Source organism: Motacilla alba, chromosome 1A, assembly GCF_015832195.1.
Source record: "Motacilla alba alba isolate MOTALB_02 chromosome 1A, Motacilla_alba_V1.0_pri, whole genome shotgun sequence".
Lineage (NCBI taxonomy): Eukaryota > Metazoa > Chordata > Aves > Passeriformes > Motacillidae > Motacilla > Motacilla alba.
Window position 1 is genome coordinate 10809930 of NC_052031.1, and position 15076 is coordinate 10825005.

Genomic DNA, 15076 nt, shown 5'->3' on the forward strand with positions numbered 1-15076 from the left:
CTTTTGACATATTGAAAAGAATATTAAAAAAATTCAGCGGGTTAAATGAAAGAGCCACATTAATTAATGGAAAGCTAAAGAACATATTCTGTGATAAAAAGCTCACACAGTTCAGTCTTTTTTGAGTTGTAAATTAAGTTTAAGAGGTAGCATGATTATAGTTATTAAAAACATTTGTAAGGAGAAATTGTCAGAGATTAAAGTGGTTTTCACTGAAGTGTGAAAAAAAAACCAGCAGATCAGAGGTAATAGTGGCAAATTCATTTCAGTGAACAGATACAGTTTTGCACAGTGCAGTCAATAAATCCCTACACAACAGGAGGCGGGAGTTTTACATCTCTCACAGTCTTTACTGCAAAGCTGTCTGACATTCATATCATGTTGAAAATGCTCCAGTGAGGGCACTCCAGTGCGTTCTGGACAATAAAACACCTAATTTCCCTGTTTTTGATTACATCCATCTATGGGAACTCTTTGTCTTTAACCTACTGCAATGTTAATGTTTTCCTACTGCTTAACAACCTGCTGAGACAAGATACAGCTGAGAAAAATGTGTGACATAGGTCCTGAATGTATTTGAAAATCTTTGCCTTCTGTCTCCATAAGGCTAGAGGGCATGGAATTAATTTCCAAATTCGTTTCCGAATGTTTAAATGATAGATTTATGCATATATGATCTCTTCATGTGGTTAAGTCTCCTTTTTCCTATTCAAGTCTGAGATAAAACTACTGTTGAGTTGAGGAGAAATAAAATCATCAATTAAACTGTAAAATAAAGTTTTCTTACTATTCAAAATATTTTTCTTTCTCTTTCTTACAGAGGATGTGTTTCTCCTAGAGACAGATAACCCCAGAACAACGCTCGTGTATGGAATTTTTACAACATCAAGGTAAACACAGCGATTTGAAAAAAATTACCTGAACTGCCTAATTTTCTGTATGAAAACTGAAAATGGTGTTTTGTGGATGAGGCTGTGCTGGGCAATTTTGTGTGTCTGCCGTGGCTGTGGTTTGCATGCAGGAGTCTCAGTATCATTGCTGTTGGTATCTGTGTCAGAGCTGTGCTTCTTGGAGCAAACTGCTTCCTGACATACTGTCAGCTGCCACTGGGAAAACATTTCCGTGGAGGGCCACTTGTCGCTGCTCAGCAGTGGAAAGCTAAATGACTTCAATGCAGTGAACTCATGTGGCATCTGAGAGCACTTAACACCTCCTGAAGAACATCCAGCACCCTGAAGGATCAAACCAGATATCTTACATGAATTCATACAAATCATTTCCAGTCTCTCAGCTGGCTGATGATCACAGAGATGGCAAATAACCATATTGGCTTCAGTTGGCTAGAAAGGGACAAGCTTACATGGCATTTGGTCACCTCCTTGCAGCTCCCTGTTACAGTCAGTTGTATTCACTTACTGTATGGTTTAGAAAGCATTTACTGAGCTCCAAAGGGTGGTGGAAGTACGAGATATGGCTCACTATGCAGAACCTCTCCACAAGGATAGACTCACAGGTGGACCAATAGATTCTTCCACCTCTACCTTTATTTTTTTATTTTTCCTCCTGCCCTCACTGCGTAGTGTTAACAAAGAGTAAAACTGGTTACTATCCCCTGATTTCTGATATGCTAGCCTTTGTTATTTAGCTGTTATTTCTTACGTTCAAAGAAGTTTTCTGTGTTTTGTTTTTTTTAAATTTAAATTATTTTATCAAATTAGAAAATTATGTAATTTATTATTAATAATATCTTTAATGGCAATTTTTAGTAAAAAAATCCTTTCTGATTTTTTTTCCAAGACTTTTTTCACTGGGAAATAGGGGTATACTCACTCAAATATGCAAATATGATAGGCGAATATGATTCTATTATATTTGATTGGGGAAAAAACCCCATTACATAAGTTGTAAACTTAGGTGCTATCTATAATTCCTACATCACAAAAAGAGAAAAAGATGAGCTTATGTTTAGTAGTAAAACCACACTTATCATTAGGTTGAGGGTGCAACATGACTGAACTGGAAATACTTCTACCTAATTCTGGTATTTGTCAGTGGAAATAAGATTTGAATCACAGGAACATATAAGGACAAAAAAAGAGAAACTGCCACTTTTTCCTGGCTCTCAAGCTGTTTTCTCTCTCTGCTGAAGTTTTTACACATGCATTGGTCTATTCTTGCTTTATTTTTGTTCAGCTATAGGCTGAATATGTTACCTAGTTAAATACAGAAACCATAAGGATTTTTACTCCCTAATAGTTCCTGTATCTTCATCTCTGTAGACTTCCAACTCATAACAGTAGCAAGAGAGAAACATCACAGGAAGTAGTAACTACTAGCATTTTTATCTAAATCATACAGAAGGAAACTGAGTAATACCGAGCTAAATTATTTTATTGTCATAATATGCTGTAAATCTAACATAAAACATCTGGAAAGACTAAATGCATTTCTCAAAATCTATTAATACCTAGTAAAATTTCCACAAATACCATAATCCATCTAAAAGGTTCATTCTACTAATCCATATATAGCTAAGAGCAATGTGGATTTCACTTTTCTTGTTCAGACACCATGTGTAATGTTTTCAGGCTTTTTTCTGGAGTCTCTCATTTTTTTCTTCTTCAATTGAAAACAGTTACTTGGATTATCTTCATCCTGCAGCTAACACTAGGCAGATTTTAGACTGTCTGGAGTTTCCATTTTTTAAAAATAAATACCGCAAACCTTGCATGCAGTGAGAGGAAAACTGAGAGAGTTTAATCACTGTAGTAAGCCTTAGTATCAATCTGGAAATTTTTCCCCTAGTGCCCTTCATCATCACGGGCAGATGGAGACCATTCAGGGCTTGTGCTACCTGGACCCGTGGCTGAATCTAGAGCAGTGGGAGGAACACACCCTTTTCTTAGGTGAAGCCATGGGTTCCCCTCAGGAAGCTTCAAACTTGGGTCTTCATAGGACCAGTTTTATGGATGGATTTGAGGACTGTACAGGAGTAATTCCTTTACAGCCACATCTTTTCCCCGTTTTTTGCAAAAAAGCTGGAAACTGGTTATAATAATCCAAACAATTGTAATTGCTCTGGATGTTTTGATTAATATTTTAGCCATGTATTTTAAGAGGCTCATGGAGATCTTGTGGTTAATATAGTGGTAGAAGTTCTGGAAACCTGTGCTGAGCTTGGCAGTACAAAGTTTATAAAACTCCTGCCTCACTGAAGTCAGCAATATTTTTGCCATTGATTTAACTGGAGCCAGATTCTATTTCTTCTATATTTAGCATTAGGAAATCTTCCTTTTGCACCAGTAGGGTAGTGCCTGCCTCTCTCTTTTTTCAGTTCACTGTTCAGAAAGGTGCTAAGTCTTAAGAAGTAGTGGCACATATTGGGCAGCTAGATTAGTTGATTTAAAATGTTTTAAATCCATATAAAAACAATAAATGGTATAAAATATTATGTTAGAGGTATCTTTCATCATTGAACTATGCAAAATTATGGAAAAGCTGTAAAAAAGTTGGTAGATTGGAATGCTAACTTTCTCTTGTCTTCCAGCTCCATATTTAAAGGCTCAGCCGTGTGTGTGTATCATCTGTCTGACATCCAGACTGTGTTCAATGGACCATTTGCACACAAGGAGGGCCCAAACCACCAGCTGATTCCATATCAGGGCAGAATTCCATACCCACGACCTGGCACTGTAAGTACAAAGATGTTTATTCAGTCTTGCCAGTTGCTTGTCTTTGTTTAATGCATAAATAAATACTGTTTATTCCAGGAGAAAAGTCTGTGTGTGACTGTGACAGTTACAATTCAGGACTGTTTTATTTGCTTTTCAGTTGCCTGCAAATCCAACTGCAAATCATGTCATGTCTGGAAGTCTTCTAGAAAGAATTAAAAAGTCATGTAAAATATTAGTTGTTTTTTCTGCTTCAAAGCTGATAAGAATTAGTTCATTAGATGATAGTTCCCTCATTTGCATGCACATTTCCATTTTGTGGGTACATTTGAGCAAAATGTAGCTAAATAAACAAGCATGAAAAGACAGCATTGTTAGTGTGTTCCACAACCTGGATCCAAATGTCTGTAAGTCTGTCTTCTGTCTGTATGAATTTTCTTTAGTTCTCCAGAGTCTTGCACCTCTACTCAGACGCTTAGGAGTTGTAGTAGGAGATTTAGAGAACAAGGTTTCTGGGACTTGTCACTTGACTAAGTCATACCATGCCAGGTTCTGAATCTTAGAAGAGTGACCTAGAAATAAAAGCATTTTCTTGCCATTCAGTTCACCATCATCTTCTTTGTAAAAATGCTTTTTGTATGCCTTGCTTTCAGGAATTTCTTTCACTGTATCAGGGATATTTATAATCTTCCAGTAAATTCTGTGCACAATTAGAGCTAGCTCTGTTTCCAGGTTGTGTCAAAGTATCTCATGAAATATTTAAACAAAACTTGTTTCTTCTTACTTCTCAACTTCATGACGTATACAAATTGCTGTTAATGCACTTTTTTCTTTCTTTACTTACTTACTTATTTTAACTATTCCTAATTTATATTTAGCAGAAATGTAACATCTGATATTTCAAGCTTTAATGAAGAATGTATGAACATTTTCTATAATTGTCTCTGAATCCATATTAGCTAAAGGAAGTATGGTAGTGTGGGTGTGTGTTGACTCCTATGAAGTCTTACAGTTTCTCAAGTACCAGAATGAAATAAATATGCAGAGAATCATAAATTATCTCTCAACAATACAGTTATATTTTTTAGATCAACACTGTTTCTTTTCCATTCATCACAGAAAATTAAATTTTATTTTAATTTTGCCAGTTCCTGTGAGAACTTTTAAACATATCACTATTTCAGTCTGATTTGTCTTTATGCTGCAATATCTTGTTCTTTTTCTCTCTTTCTCTCTCGTACATGGAACAGCTCAGATACATGGAATAGTATACCTGTTCACACAATACTTCATGACATTTTAGTGCAGTTGTTGCCGGCTGTAAGAGTAAGGACTTTACATTCCCAGATCTCTAGAATTAACTAATCAATACTTGACATTCCACTAAGGTCTAATGCTAGCAATTAGTCTTTCCTTGCAATTAATTCATACAGCTCTAATCTCAAGAGTGCACTGAGGCTTTCAAAAAAAGACCCATTCAAACAGGAAGTTTCACACTCTTGTGATTAGTCACATTTCAGAGTTTCTTTCAGCTTCAGAGTATTTTGTTTGTATGTGTTTCCTCAACCACTGCCATGTTTTTCTTGGTTCACCTCATGGAGGCTTCTGAGGTATTCCAGATGGGCCTAAAGAAACTGGGCAACACAACAGAAAGGGGAAAAAAAATCAGATTTGGATTTAACATGGTGACAGAAATTATTTACACTTTCCAGATATGCTGATGAGCTCTGAATTGAAGATAAATTCTTAGATCATATCTCATAGAGATTCCTTTAGATGATCATTGCTCATTTTTGGATCACTGGCTTTTGTGCTTCCTCATGATTCAGCCGCAACACAGTTTCCCTAAGTCATATTTTCTAAGCTGAAATTTCTTTGGCTTTGCTTTTATTTCACTGCCAAAAAAAAAAAATCCACTTTTCAGTGTGTGCCACAAACTTTATTTTTCACTTATATCAAAGAAAACATTTGAGAAAATCGTGACGGGGATTTTTCACTGCTCAGAATTTGTGCTCAAATAGTTAACATGATTAGCCAAGTTTGCAGTCTGTGGGGCTTGATCTCCTTTTCTCTGGAATGTACTTTTTTTGTTACTTCTGGGATGCTGGACTGGGCAGGGATGCCTTTTTATAGACATGGAAAATCCTGCTTTGCAGTTGCCTAAAGAGATATTCATACTAAACCTCTGGGTAGAAGTGAAAGTTCATCACGTTGCAGTACGCTGGATAAACAATGGAAAGGCTTCAGTGTAGCTTCAGTAGGATTAAATGAAGCAATACGTTCTTTTGGCCTTGATCAACTCGGCAGTGTTTGGCTGGCCTTCACTGAATACCAGTGGTTTCTTATTTCTCCACAAGCAAAACTTACTTATGGAAAAAGAAATACATAATTGGCAACTTGCTACTAAACTCAGTGATGTTTGAGGGTAGTTTCCATTTTTCAGAGTTTACAGAAATAGCTTTTGTACCTATAGCATATTGGAGAATATGCTGTAAATTAAAGAATTCTGATAATCAAGTGTAAACATAAAATTGTGTAGACAAGTTCTTGAATGAGCTGTGAAGGATGCACATTCAATCCCTCCAGGAAAGGGAGAGTTTATATGTTTCTTCAGTATCATCTTCTGCTTGTCACTGGTTTAGCAAAAACATTAATTGATTAAAGATGTTTGTTAAGGTTTTGCTCGGAATAGTGATATAATGTAAGCTTTTAGGGTCATGCTGGTGTGAATCATTGCACAGACATTTTTGCAAGAAGTCACAGACAAAAGTCTTACGACTCCAAGTCAATAACGGAAGGGTTGAAAGTATTAGAGAAAGACTTCTAATTGAGCTATGTGAGACAGGAAAGTTTAAGTTGAACTGTTTGTGAAACAGAATCCCTCTTGAAAGGAACTGAGGTCTGGCACAGCACTACTAAGTAGAATAATCTTGCTAATGATGAATGCAGTACTTTTTTAAGCATTTATTGCTCATCTTAACAGATCGCTCCATACATTTTCTGGAATGTGGATTAATATGCTGGAGAGGATAGAGCAAGCAAGATAATAAGAATTGAACTTTGTGAGCAATCCTAGAGCATTGACATAGAGCATCATTTCTAATGAGAGCCAAAACAAAACCCTCAGGATAAATATGAGCTCAGAAAAATAAATCAACAAGGATGTCAGATGAGAGAAACAACCCATGTCTGAGCTGAGTTCTGGTTCTTCTTCCTGGAAGGTACTGATGCCAGAGCAATTTCTTTTGAAGAGCTCCTACCAGAGCTGTTCTAGTTTGTATAAATAATTCTCTCCTAATTGAGCCAGAAGATGACTCCAAAGCCTGTGATTAGGCTGAAGTCCTCTCTCTACTTGTTTCCTGGTGTGCCGAGTGAATAGTTTATTGGGTGCACAATATGGAACTGCTTTTAGCAGTGAGAGTGGAACAGTCACTCCTGCCTGTGGTTACAGGGATGCCCCAGGAGGTGAAAACCCAAATTCTAACATTGCATCTCATCAGGTAGGCTGGACACATGACTCACATATCCCTAGAGAGATTCCATGTCTCTCCGAATATGATTCATTTTATGTAATTTTAGCCATTTAAAAGCAGGGTGTTCAGTCTGAATTACTGACTACAGAGGAAACCTAAGAATAAATGCCTGACTTTAAGAGAGTAGGAGTCAGGTGAGGTAAATCTCTCCCTAAGCTACTGGCTATTTTGTGTCTGTGGTTTTGACCAGAAATTCCATCCCAGATGTAAGAATGGCCCTCATCAAAATAAACAAATTTCCATCAAGTGCTTTTTATTGAACAAATCATTTTCCAATTGGAAAAATACTGTGTTGAAACACTTCTGAATATCTCCAGTACTCTGAGGAGAGTTTCACAGCTCAGAAATACTGTAACAGGAAAAAATGAAAGCTCAGGGGCAGCAGTAAGAAGTGAGGTAGTGGCAGCTGAAAAAAAAAAAATCCAAGTAAATTAACATAAGTACATGGAGAACTTTTTACCAATTACTGACATAGCTCTGATTTCTTCACAGTCTCCTTTTAGTTTCAAACTCAATAAAAGTTGAGTTTCTCATGAGGCCCAGAATGCCTCAGGGATGATTATTTGGATGGTTCTTCATTATATTTAAAGAAGAATCCAAAATATTTATGGACTTCAGTTACTTCTGAGGCATAGGGGAATGTATAGACAACCTTTTCAGATATAAATAAGTTGTTATGGGACTCCCTCATCAACTCCATATTATTTCTCTTTCAAATGAAGATGAGTCGCGGGCCCTTTCATCATCTTATAATCAACAAAATGACAAGAGGGATATTGGCCAAATTGCAATTAAGTATCAGATTTTGTTTTCTGCCTTTGAACTAATTCTGTAAAAAAAGAGATGCAAAAGTTTGGTATCTTCCCGTACCAATCTCTTGGATTTTTTTTTTCAACAGGCAGTTTAGAAGCATGAAACACGTAGAAATAGGTTCAGAAATACAGATCTTTGCCATAGAGCTGGATTTTGAAAGTGCAAAAATACATTTTGGTTTGTTTTATCAAAAGTGATGGGAATTCAAAGTGTAGCTATTCAACACTTCATTCCCCTTACTGGAATACAGCAAGTTTTGGCCCAAGTCTGAAGTGCTTTTTTTGGGAATTTCCTTTGTCAACTATCTGTCCATATTTGTAAATGATCTGGAGATGAAAACTCTCTGAAAGATGATAAGTACTGTTCATCATTACTGTGCATGTTTCTTGCAGTGTCCAGGAGGAGCCTTCACTCCCAATGTGCGGACAACGAAAGAGTTTCCAGACGATGTTGTGACCTTCATTAGGAATCACCCTTTGATGTTTAATCCCATTTACCCAATACACAAGAGGCCATTAATCATCCGGATAGGAGCTGACTACAAGTATACAAAGATTGCTGTGGATCGAGTGAATGCTGCTGATGGGAAATACCACGTCTTGTTTCTTGGAACAGGTATGACAAATTTGGCAGCATTCATTTTCCTCTGTTGCAATGTAATCTGCAATCAGCTCTGTTTTTTACAATTTATAGCTTTCAGAAATTTTTTTTTTAATGTTTGCAATATACAGAAATGTTACAGAAATCCATGAATTATGTTCTCTTTACTTTCTGTGTATTTTTCTTTTTACTGTAGACGTCATTATGTGCAAGAGATACAATGTATTGATCTTAATTTTGAGACAAAAAACAACACTGGCATATATTTTATTGGATCTCAATTATAATACTTCTCTTGAATGTGGTTTGTCTGCAATATCATTCAACATTAGATTTTGATGATCTGTAACACAAGAAAAAAATACCAAAATCTAGCTTTATAATTTTTTTATACTTTCACCATCATTATTTAATATGTGCTGTGTAAGCTACTTCTGAAGAAAAGCACGATCTGATCAAGATGTTGCAAAGGCAGAAACAACTCCTCCAGAAAACAGTAGTAATATGGAAGTACTTAGCAGAGAAAAAGAAACAAATGGTTGGAGTCCTAGCAGTAGTGGACACAGAGAACTTGATCCAAGTATTCTAAAATAATTTCTATCTAATATAATCTGTATTCTGTTTTTACTTGCATCAAATTTGAATCTAGCGTTATGTGTCTGAAGTCTGCAGGGAACAGGTTAAGTGATTCTTGTGCTGATCAATTTAGATTTTTTAAAACATTCTGATATGAATCACACCCTTTAGATTGAAGCAGACAAGTAGACTGGTACTCTGACTAGACCCAGGACTCACTCACATCTGAAACTCCCACTGTTTAACAGGGCATTAGAGGTCAATAGGCACAAAGTCTAATCTTTTTTACTTTTTTTTACTTTCAAGTAGAGCAAAAGAAAAGAACTCTAGGAGAACAAATATATGTCTGAACATCAGAAAATGATTACAGAGATGGCTTGCAATGCTTTTATGGTTCACGTATTATTGGGGTCCCGATTGCTTTCTGCTTGTAGAATAACTGTGTCTGCCAACAAACTCACATGGGGCTGGGAACAACCATATTGTTATATTAGATTTAGGAAGCGGGTGCTAAAAAATCTCTTAAGAATGTCAGGCTTCCACAAGGAAAGGATTAAAAGTAACTGTTCACTCTTCTTAGAAAAACCTCTCCAGCTATCAAAATCAGCAGGGTAGCAGGGTGCCTATGTGCCAAAGGAGGCCAACTGCACACTGTGCTGTGTGTGCAGCAGTGTATCCAGCAAACAGGTTGATGGAAATTATTTTTTTCCTGTATTTGGCTCCTGTTGGAAGGTATGTGCCAGCTGTGGGCTCACTAGTACAAAGAAAACATTGACCTAATGGAGCAAGATCAGTTGAGGGACTGTATGATATGATGTATAAGAAAACACTGAGAAAATGGGTTTATTCAGGGAAAGCTAAGGGGAGACCTTAATGCTGTTGACAGCTATCAAATGGGTGGGAACAACTTCCTAGTGGAGGAAAAAAACAGATGGGAACTCTTCTCAAGGTGCTCAGTGCCAAGATGAGGGATTTCACACAAGTTACAATGTGAAACAATGCTAATTTATATTTATTAGCATTGTTTGGAAAAAGTTTTTTGCCATTGACATGATCAAATAGTCAAAAAAGGATCCAGGGAAGTTATGAATTCTCCATCTTCAGAGACTCAAAAGGATCAAAACCCAGCAAACACAGCATTGGGCAGCCTGCTCTAATAGGACTTGCTTTGAGTGTGGGACTGCACCAGATGTCTTCTACAGGCTACAGTTTTCTGCAGTTCAGTGAATGGAAAATAAAACCACTTAATTCATGTGAGGTTAAGGATAGAAAATGTGAAGAGCTAAAGCCCAGCAAGAACTCAATCTGTTTGCTGCTGTAAAAGGCAATAAAAAATGTTTCTATAAATACATCAACAGCAAAAAGAGAGTTAAGGAGAATTTCCATCCTTTACTGGAAACAGTGAAAAAGCTGAAGTACTTAATGCCTTCTTTGCCTCAGTCTTTAGCAGCAAGACAAGTTCTGAAGGCTCCCAGCCCTTGAGTTGGAAGACAGGAATAAGAAGCAGAATGAAGCTTCTATAATCCAAAGAGAAATGGCCAGTGACCTGCTACACCACTTAGACACACACAAGTCCTTGGGGCTGGATGGGATCCACCCAAGGATACTGAGGGAGCTGGCAGAGTCCTCTCCAAGCCACTTTCCATCATTTAGCAATAGTCCTGGCTAACTGGGAAGGACCCAGCTGATTGGAAGTTGTGTGATGCCCATCCACAAGGAGAGCCACAAGGAGAATATGGGGAACTACAGACGTATCAAGCTGACCTCATGGCTGGGGAAGCTTATGGAGCAGATCATCTTGAGTGCCATCACATGGCATAATGCAGGACTACCAGGGAATCAGGCCCAGCCAGCATGGGTTTGTGAAAGGCAGGTCCTGCTTGACCAGCCTGAGCTCCTTCCATCACAGGGTGACCCACACAGGGGTTGAGGGAAAGGCTCTGGGTGTTGTCTACCTGGACTTTAGTAGAGCCTTTGACACCTTTTCCCACAGCATTCTCCTGGAGAAACAGGCTAATCATGGCCTGGATAGGAGCACTGTTCACTGGGGATAAAACTGGCTGGACAGCTGAGCCCAGAGAGTGGAGGGGAATGGAGTTACATCCAGCTGGTGACTGGTCCCAAATGGTTTTCCTCAGGTTTTTCCTGATCTAAACAATTCTATGATTCCATGTTTTTCCCCCAAACCTTTACCAAGTCTCCATCTGATGCAGAGTGAATGCTTAGTGCCTTATATGATAAGGCATAGTCAGGTCAATGAATTATTCAAAGAATTTAATAAGTTTTTGATCTGGGTATTTTTCTTTTCTTGACCAGAAATTGATAAATGAGTTTTAAGGTATTCTTGACTCTCTCCTATCTGCAGCTTTTGGAAAATACTAAATTAACCTAATTAGGACAGGGTTTTCTACACGGTGGGTTCTTCCTCTCCTTTCCCTCTCCTCCCCACTAACAAAAACCCACATTTTGTCTTTAGTTTAATTAATGCAGATACAATTTTTGACTTAGTGAGCTGTTAGGATATTTTTTCTCCTTTCCTGCAGAAGTCTACTTCTACTATAGAAGTATCAGAAGTGTTGATAGAGAGCATCACTGCTCTTGTTATACAACTGCAGAAGAAAACTTGGTAAAAGAGAAGTTTTACTTTATTGTTAGCTTTCTTCCTTGACAAATCACTATGTTTAGTCAAAGTGTAGATTGGTAGGCTAGTGCAGATCTTTCAAATGAACTTTTTTTTTTCAATGTATAGTGGTGCCGTTGTTTTAAAATGCTCTGTAAGCACCTGATGTTATCTGGCGGCAAATTCTACTAAAGCTTAGTGGAAAAGATTGAGGCATAAGTTCCCAGACCATATAGATTGCTAATGTAGCAGTGATAGTTAAAGCTGGAAAACTATTGAAAAGCTGAAATGTCCTTGAAATCACATTTTGATAGGAAGCATTTTAATAACTCTGCAAGAGGTAAACATAGGTAATTTCATTTTATCCTTTGATGACCATCTGACTGTTTTTAGGTGATCAACGTAGCCTCATAAATACATGTGAGCTGTTAAAAAGAAACATAGCTCAGGTTGTTCTTATGTTAATCTCCTCTGTGTACCAGCACAGGACCCATTATGGATCAGATACAGGAAGTGCAGCTCTTCATACTTTACATTCATTGCTTTATCTTCTTCATTACACTGGAGACAAGGATCATTTTCTGCTTTCTAGTGAGATGGAGGGCAGGCATTATTCTTCCTGAGCAGGGCACAGGACATTAATACCTTCCAAGGTCTTTCTCCAAAGAAATCGTTGCAATACAAGTCTCAGCCCTTTAAAATAAAAGTGATCAAGTTTCAGCCACTGAGAGGAGAAACTTGTTTTCTTTATTCTCTGCTTTCTGTGAGACTCAGGAGGATTTGATAGAGATATTAAGTGTCAAAAGGAATGCAGAGGGGATTTGCTTTGGTATCAGTTCATCCCAGCAAATGCAAAAACCACATTGTATAGGAGAATTTCATGTGATAATTTCCTTGGGAGCCTGGAGCCCCACAGCCGGAGACAATGGGACTTGACACCTGGTGACAATTACACTCAGCTCAAATGATGAGTTACTACTGCTGAACTGAGATGTTTCCAGCCATGTCTGTCACTGTCAGTGACCTGTCTCATGCTTGAAATCAGAGTGTTTTATGTCTTGCCAGATGCAAAGCACACAAAATGTTTAGCTTTTCCTCTCTTGCTCCTCTATAGCCTTAGTAATAAATCAGTTCCTGAATGCAAGTGAAGAATAACAGAAGTACAGAGCTCCAACAACCCCAGTGGTTTTCATCATGTAGCCATGGCACAGGAGGGCATAGGCAGCTCTGCAATTTTTTCACCTTGGTGTGAACTAAATGTAGTGTTCCCTTTGCTCCCCCAGACAGAAGTGCTGTGCACACAGGGGCTGCTCCATACCCAGAGTTGATGTGCAACTAAAAATGCACTATTTTTTATCCCTTGCTTACCTGATAACAAACAAAATAAATCCCAGGAACAGATGTTGTTCATGTGGCATTCCATGCTTTTCAAATGATTACAATCTCCCATTTTCCCTCTGCTTTTAAGCATGAAAACTCCCAAAGCACTTCACAAAACTTGCTAGTTTTGTTTGGTCGCCACTAAGGGATCTCTTCACCCCTGACTGGCGTGAATTGACTTGGAGTAAGGAGCCAGTCTGGACTGGTAGAGAGCAGTGCTGCATGAGGAGAGTTCTGTCTACCTACCTTGTTTTCCCAAACAGAAACCCAAGAGATAATTTTCTTGGAAAGAATATAATCACTCTTTTGCATAGTTGACTTGAGTAATTCTGATGGTATTTTTTCCCTATGCAATGAGAAATAACATATTCAGTTCAAGAATTAGGGATTAGAGTTCTATTTCAATTATTCCATTTATGTGATGGGGCAGGACACAGTCAGTCCTGAGCTTTTTGGATTCACCCTAGAGTTGCACTGTAATTTGTTTACTTGTTTCAGTTATATCTAAAGAACCTAAGCTTTCAATATTTTGTGTTCATCCTTTGGTAGATTGTTTTCTATCTGCGTTTTAAGACAGCAGTAAAACACCATGAGAACATATTTGTGAGATTAATATTCATTTATTAAGCATGCCACCTACTGCTTGCAGCACGAAAGCCTTTGGTCAAAGTACACACAGATTGCACAACCAAAAGATTATTCACGGGGCTTTTTTATTGCTCTTGGTGTTAGGAAAATATTTAAATGTCTGGGTCAAACTTGGGTACATTAAACAGTTACGGGCACCAATGGGATTTTTTTCAGCTTCTTGCTATCAAGATATGATATGTTTTTCTGGAAAGAGATCTAAGTTACTTTCATAAAAAGACACTACAGACTTCAATGTGGCTTATTGAGATGATTAATGTCAGCCACATGCATCTGATGTGGCATGAGGCTGATCGATGTTTCTCATTATCTTTTCTTCTCTGATGAAACATTTGTTTTCAAAGTCTAGATGCATTAAATGCCTCCAGAGCATAAGTTTTTAATATTCATTTTCATGGTGTTGTATGATGGCTGTCTTTTTGGAAAACTAACCCTTGCTGACAACAGTAGCCTCCAGGAATGGAATAGCCAAATGATCTACAGATTCTAACCGAAAGATAATCTGGTCAAAAGAGCAAGCTTGCCTCCCATGGTTTTCCTGGCTGCAGTTTTGTGACTGTGAGGTTGGGGAGATGATGTTACACAACAGTGGCACAACAGGCGTCAGACACGATTTCCTTCTTCCTCTTGGTCATAGTGCCTGAGTCATTCATAACCTTTTGCTGACCTGTTCATCCAAAGCTTTCTCACAGACTTTTAAGGTGATATGTAAGAGGGCATACCTCTACCTGCTTCATTTCCCTTGTTCAGGTTTTATTGAAGCAAGCTCACACTGTGTCCCAAAAGATTGACTGAGCTGGGGCTATACAAAAACTTCACCCTCAAGTGTGAGCATTTGTATCTGTCTTTTTGTTGTTTGATGCAGCTTGAATTTTATGAAGTTTCACAGGGATATTATGAGCTGGAAAAAAATTGCCCCCATTTGACAGATGAGTGAACTAAGCACAGAGAGGTTAGTGGCCATGGTGGGAGCTCTGAGTTACAGCAGACACAGAGCGTGGGAACGTGGCTGTCAGCCCTGACTGCTAACCTGCCACCCTCTCAGGTGCTCTGCTGAGCCTCAACATTTTCTCAAACAGACAGATTTCAAACATTCTATGAACTTTTTGCTTTCTTTTTTCTTTGTAAGGTTATTTGTATACATCAGGTTCAACTCAGATAACAGACCAGAAATAATTAGCTGCCATTAGGCTGACAGGTAAAACATGGAGAAAAAGGTTTTAGAGGGTCTCCAG

At 38.0% G+C, this 15076-nt stretch overlaps 1 protein-coding gene across 4 annotated transcripts in view; it reads left to right on the forward strand.

Moving 5' to 3' along the window:
- Positions 1-15076, forward strand: part of SEMA3C (semaphorin 3C) — a 118433-nt gene that overhangs the window by 83723 nt on the left and 19634 nt on the right. For all 4 annotated transcript variants that reach the window (XM_038153082.1, XM_038153085.1, XM_038153083.1 and 1 more), the window contains 3 exons: positions 821-890; positions 3548-3692; positions 8410-8632. In XM_038153082.1, the coding sequence (XP_038009010.1) occupies positions 821-890; positions 3548-3692; positions 8410-8632 (438 nt within the window). The remainder of the gene's footprint in view (positions 1-820; positions 891-3547; positions 3693-8409; positions 8633-15076) is intronic.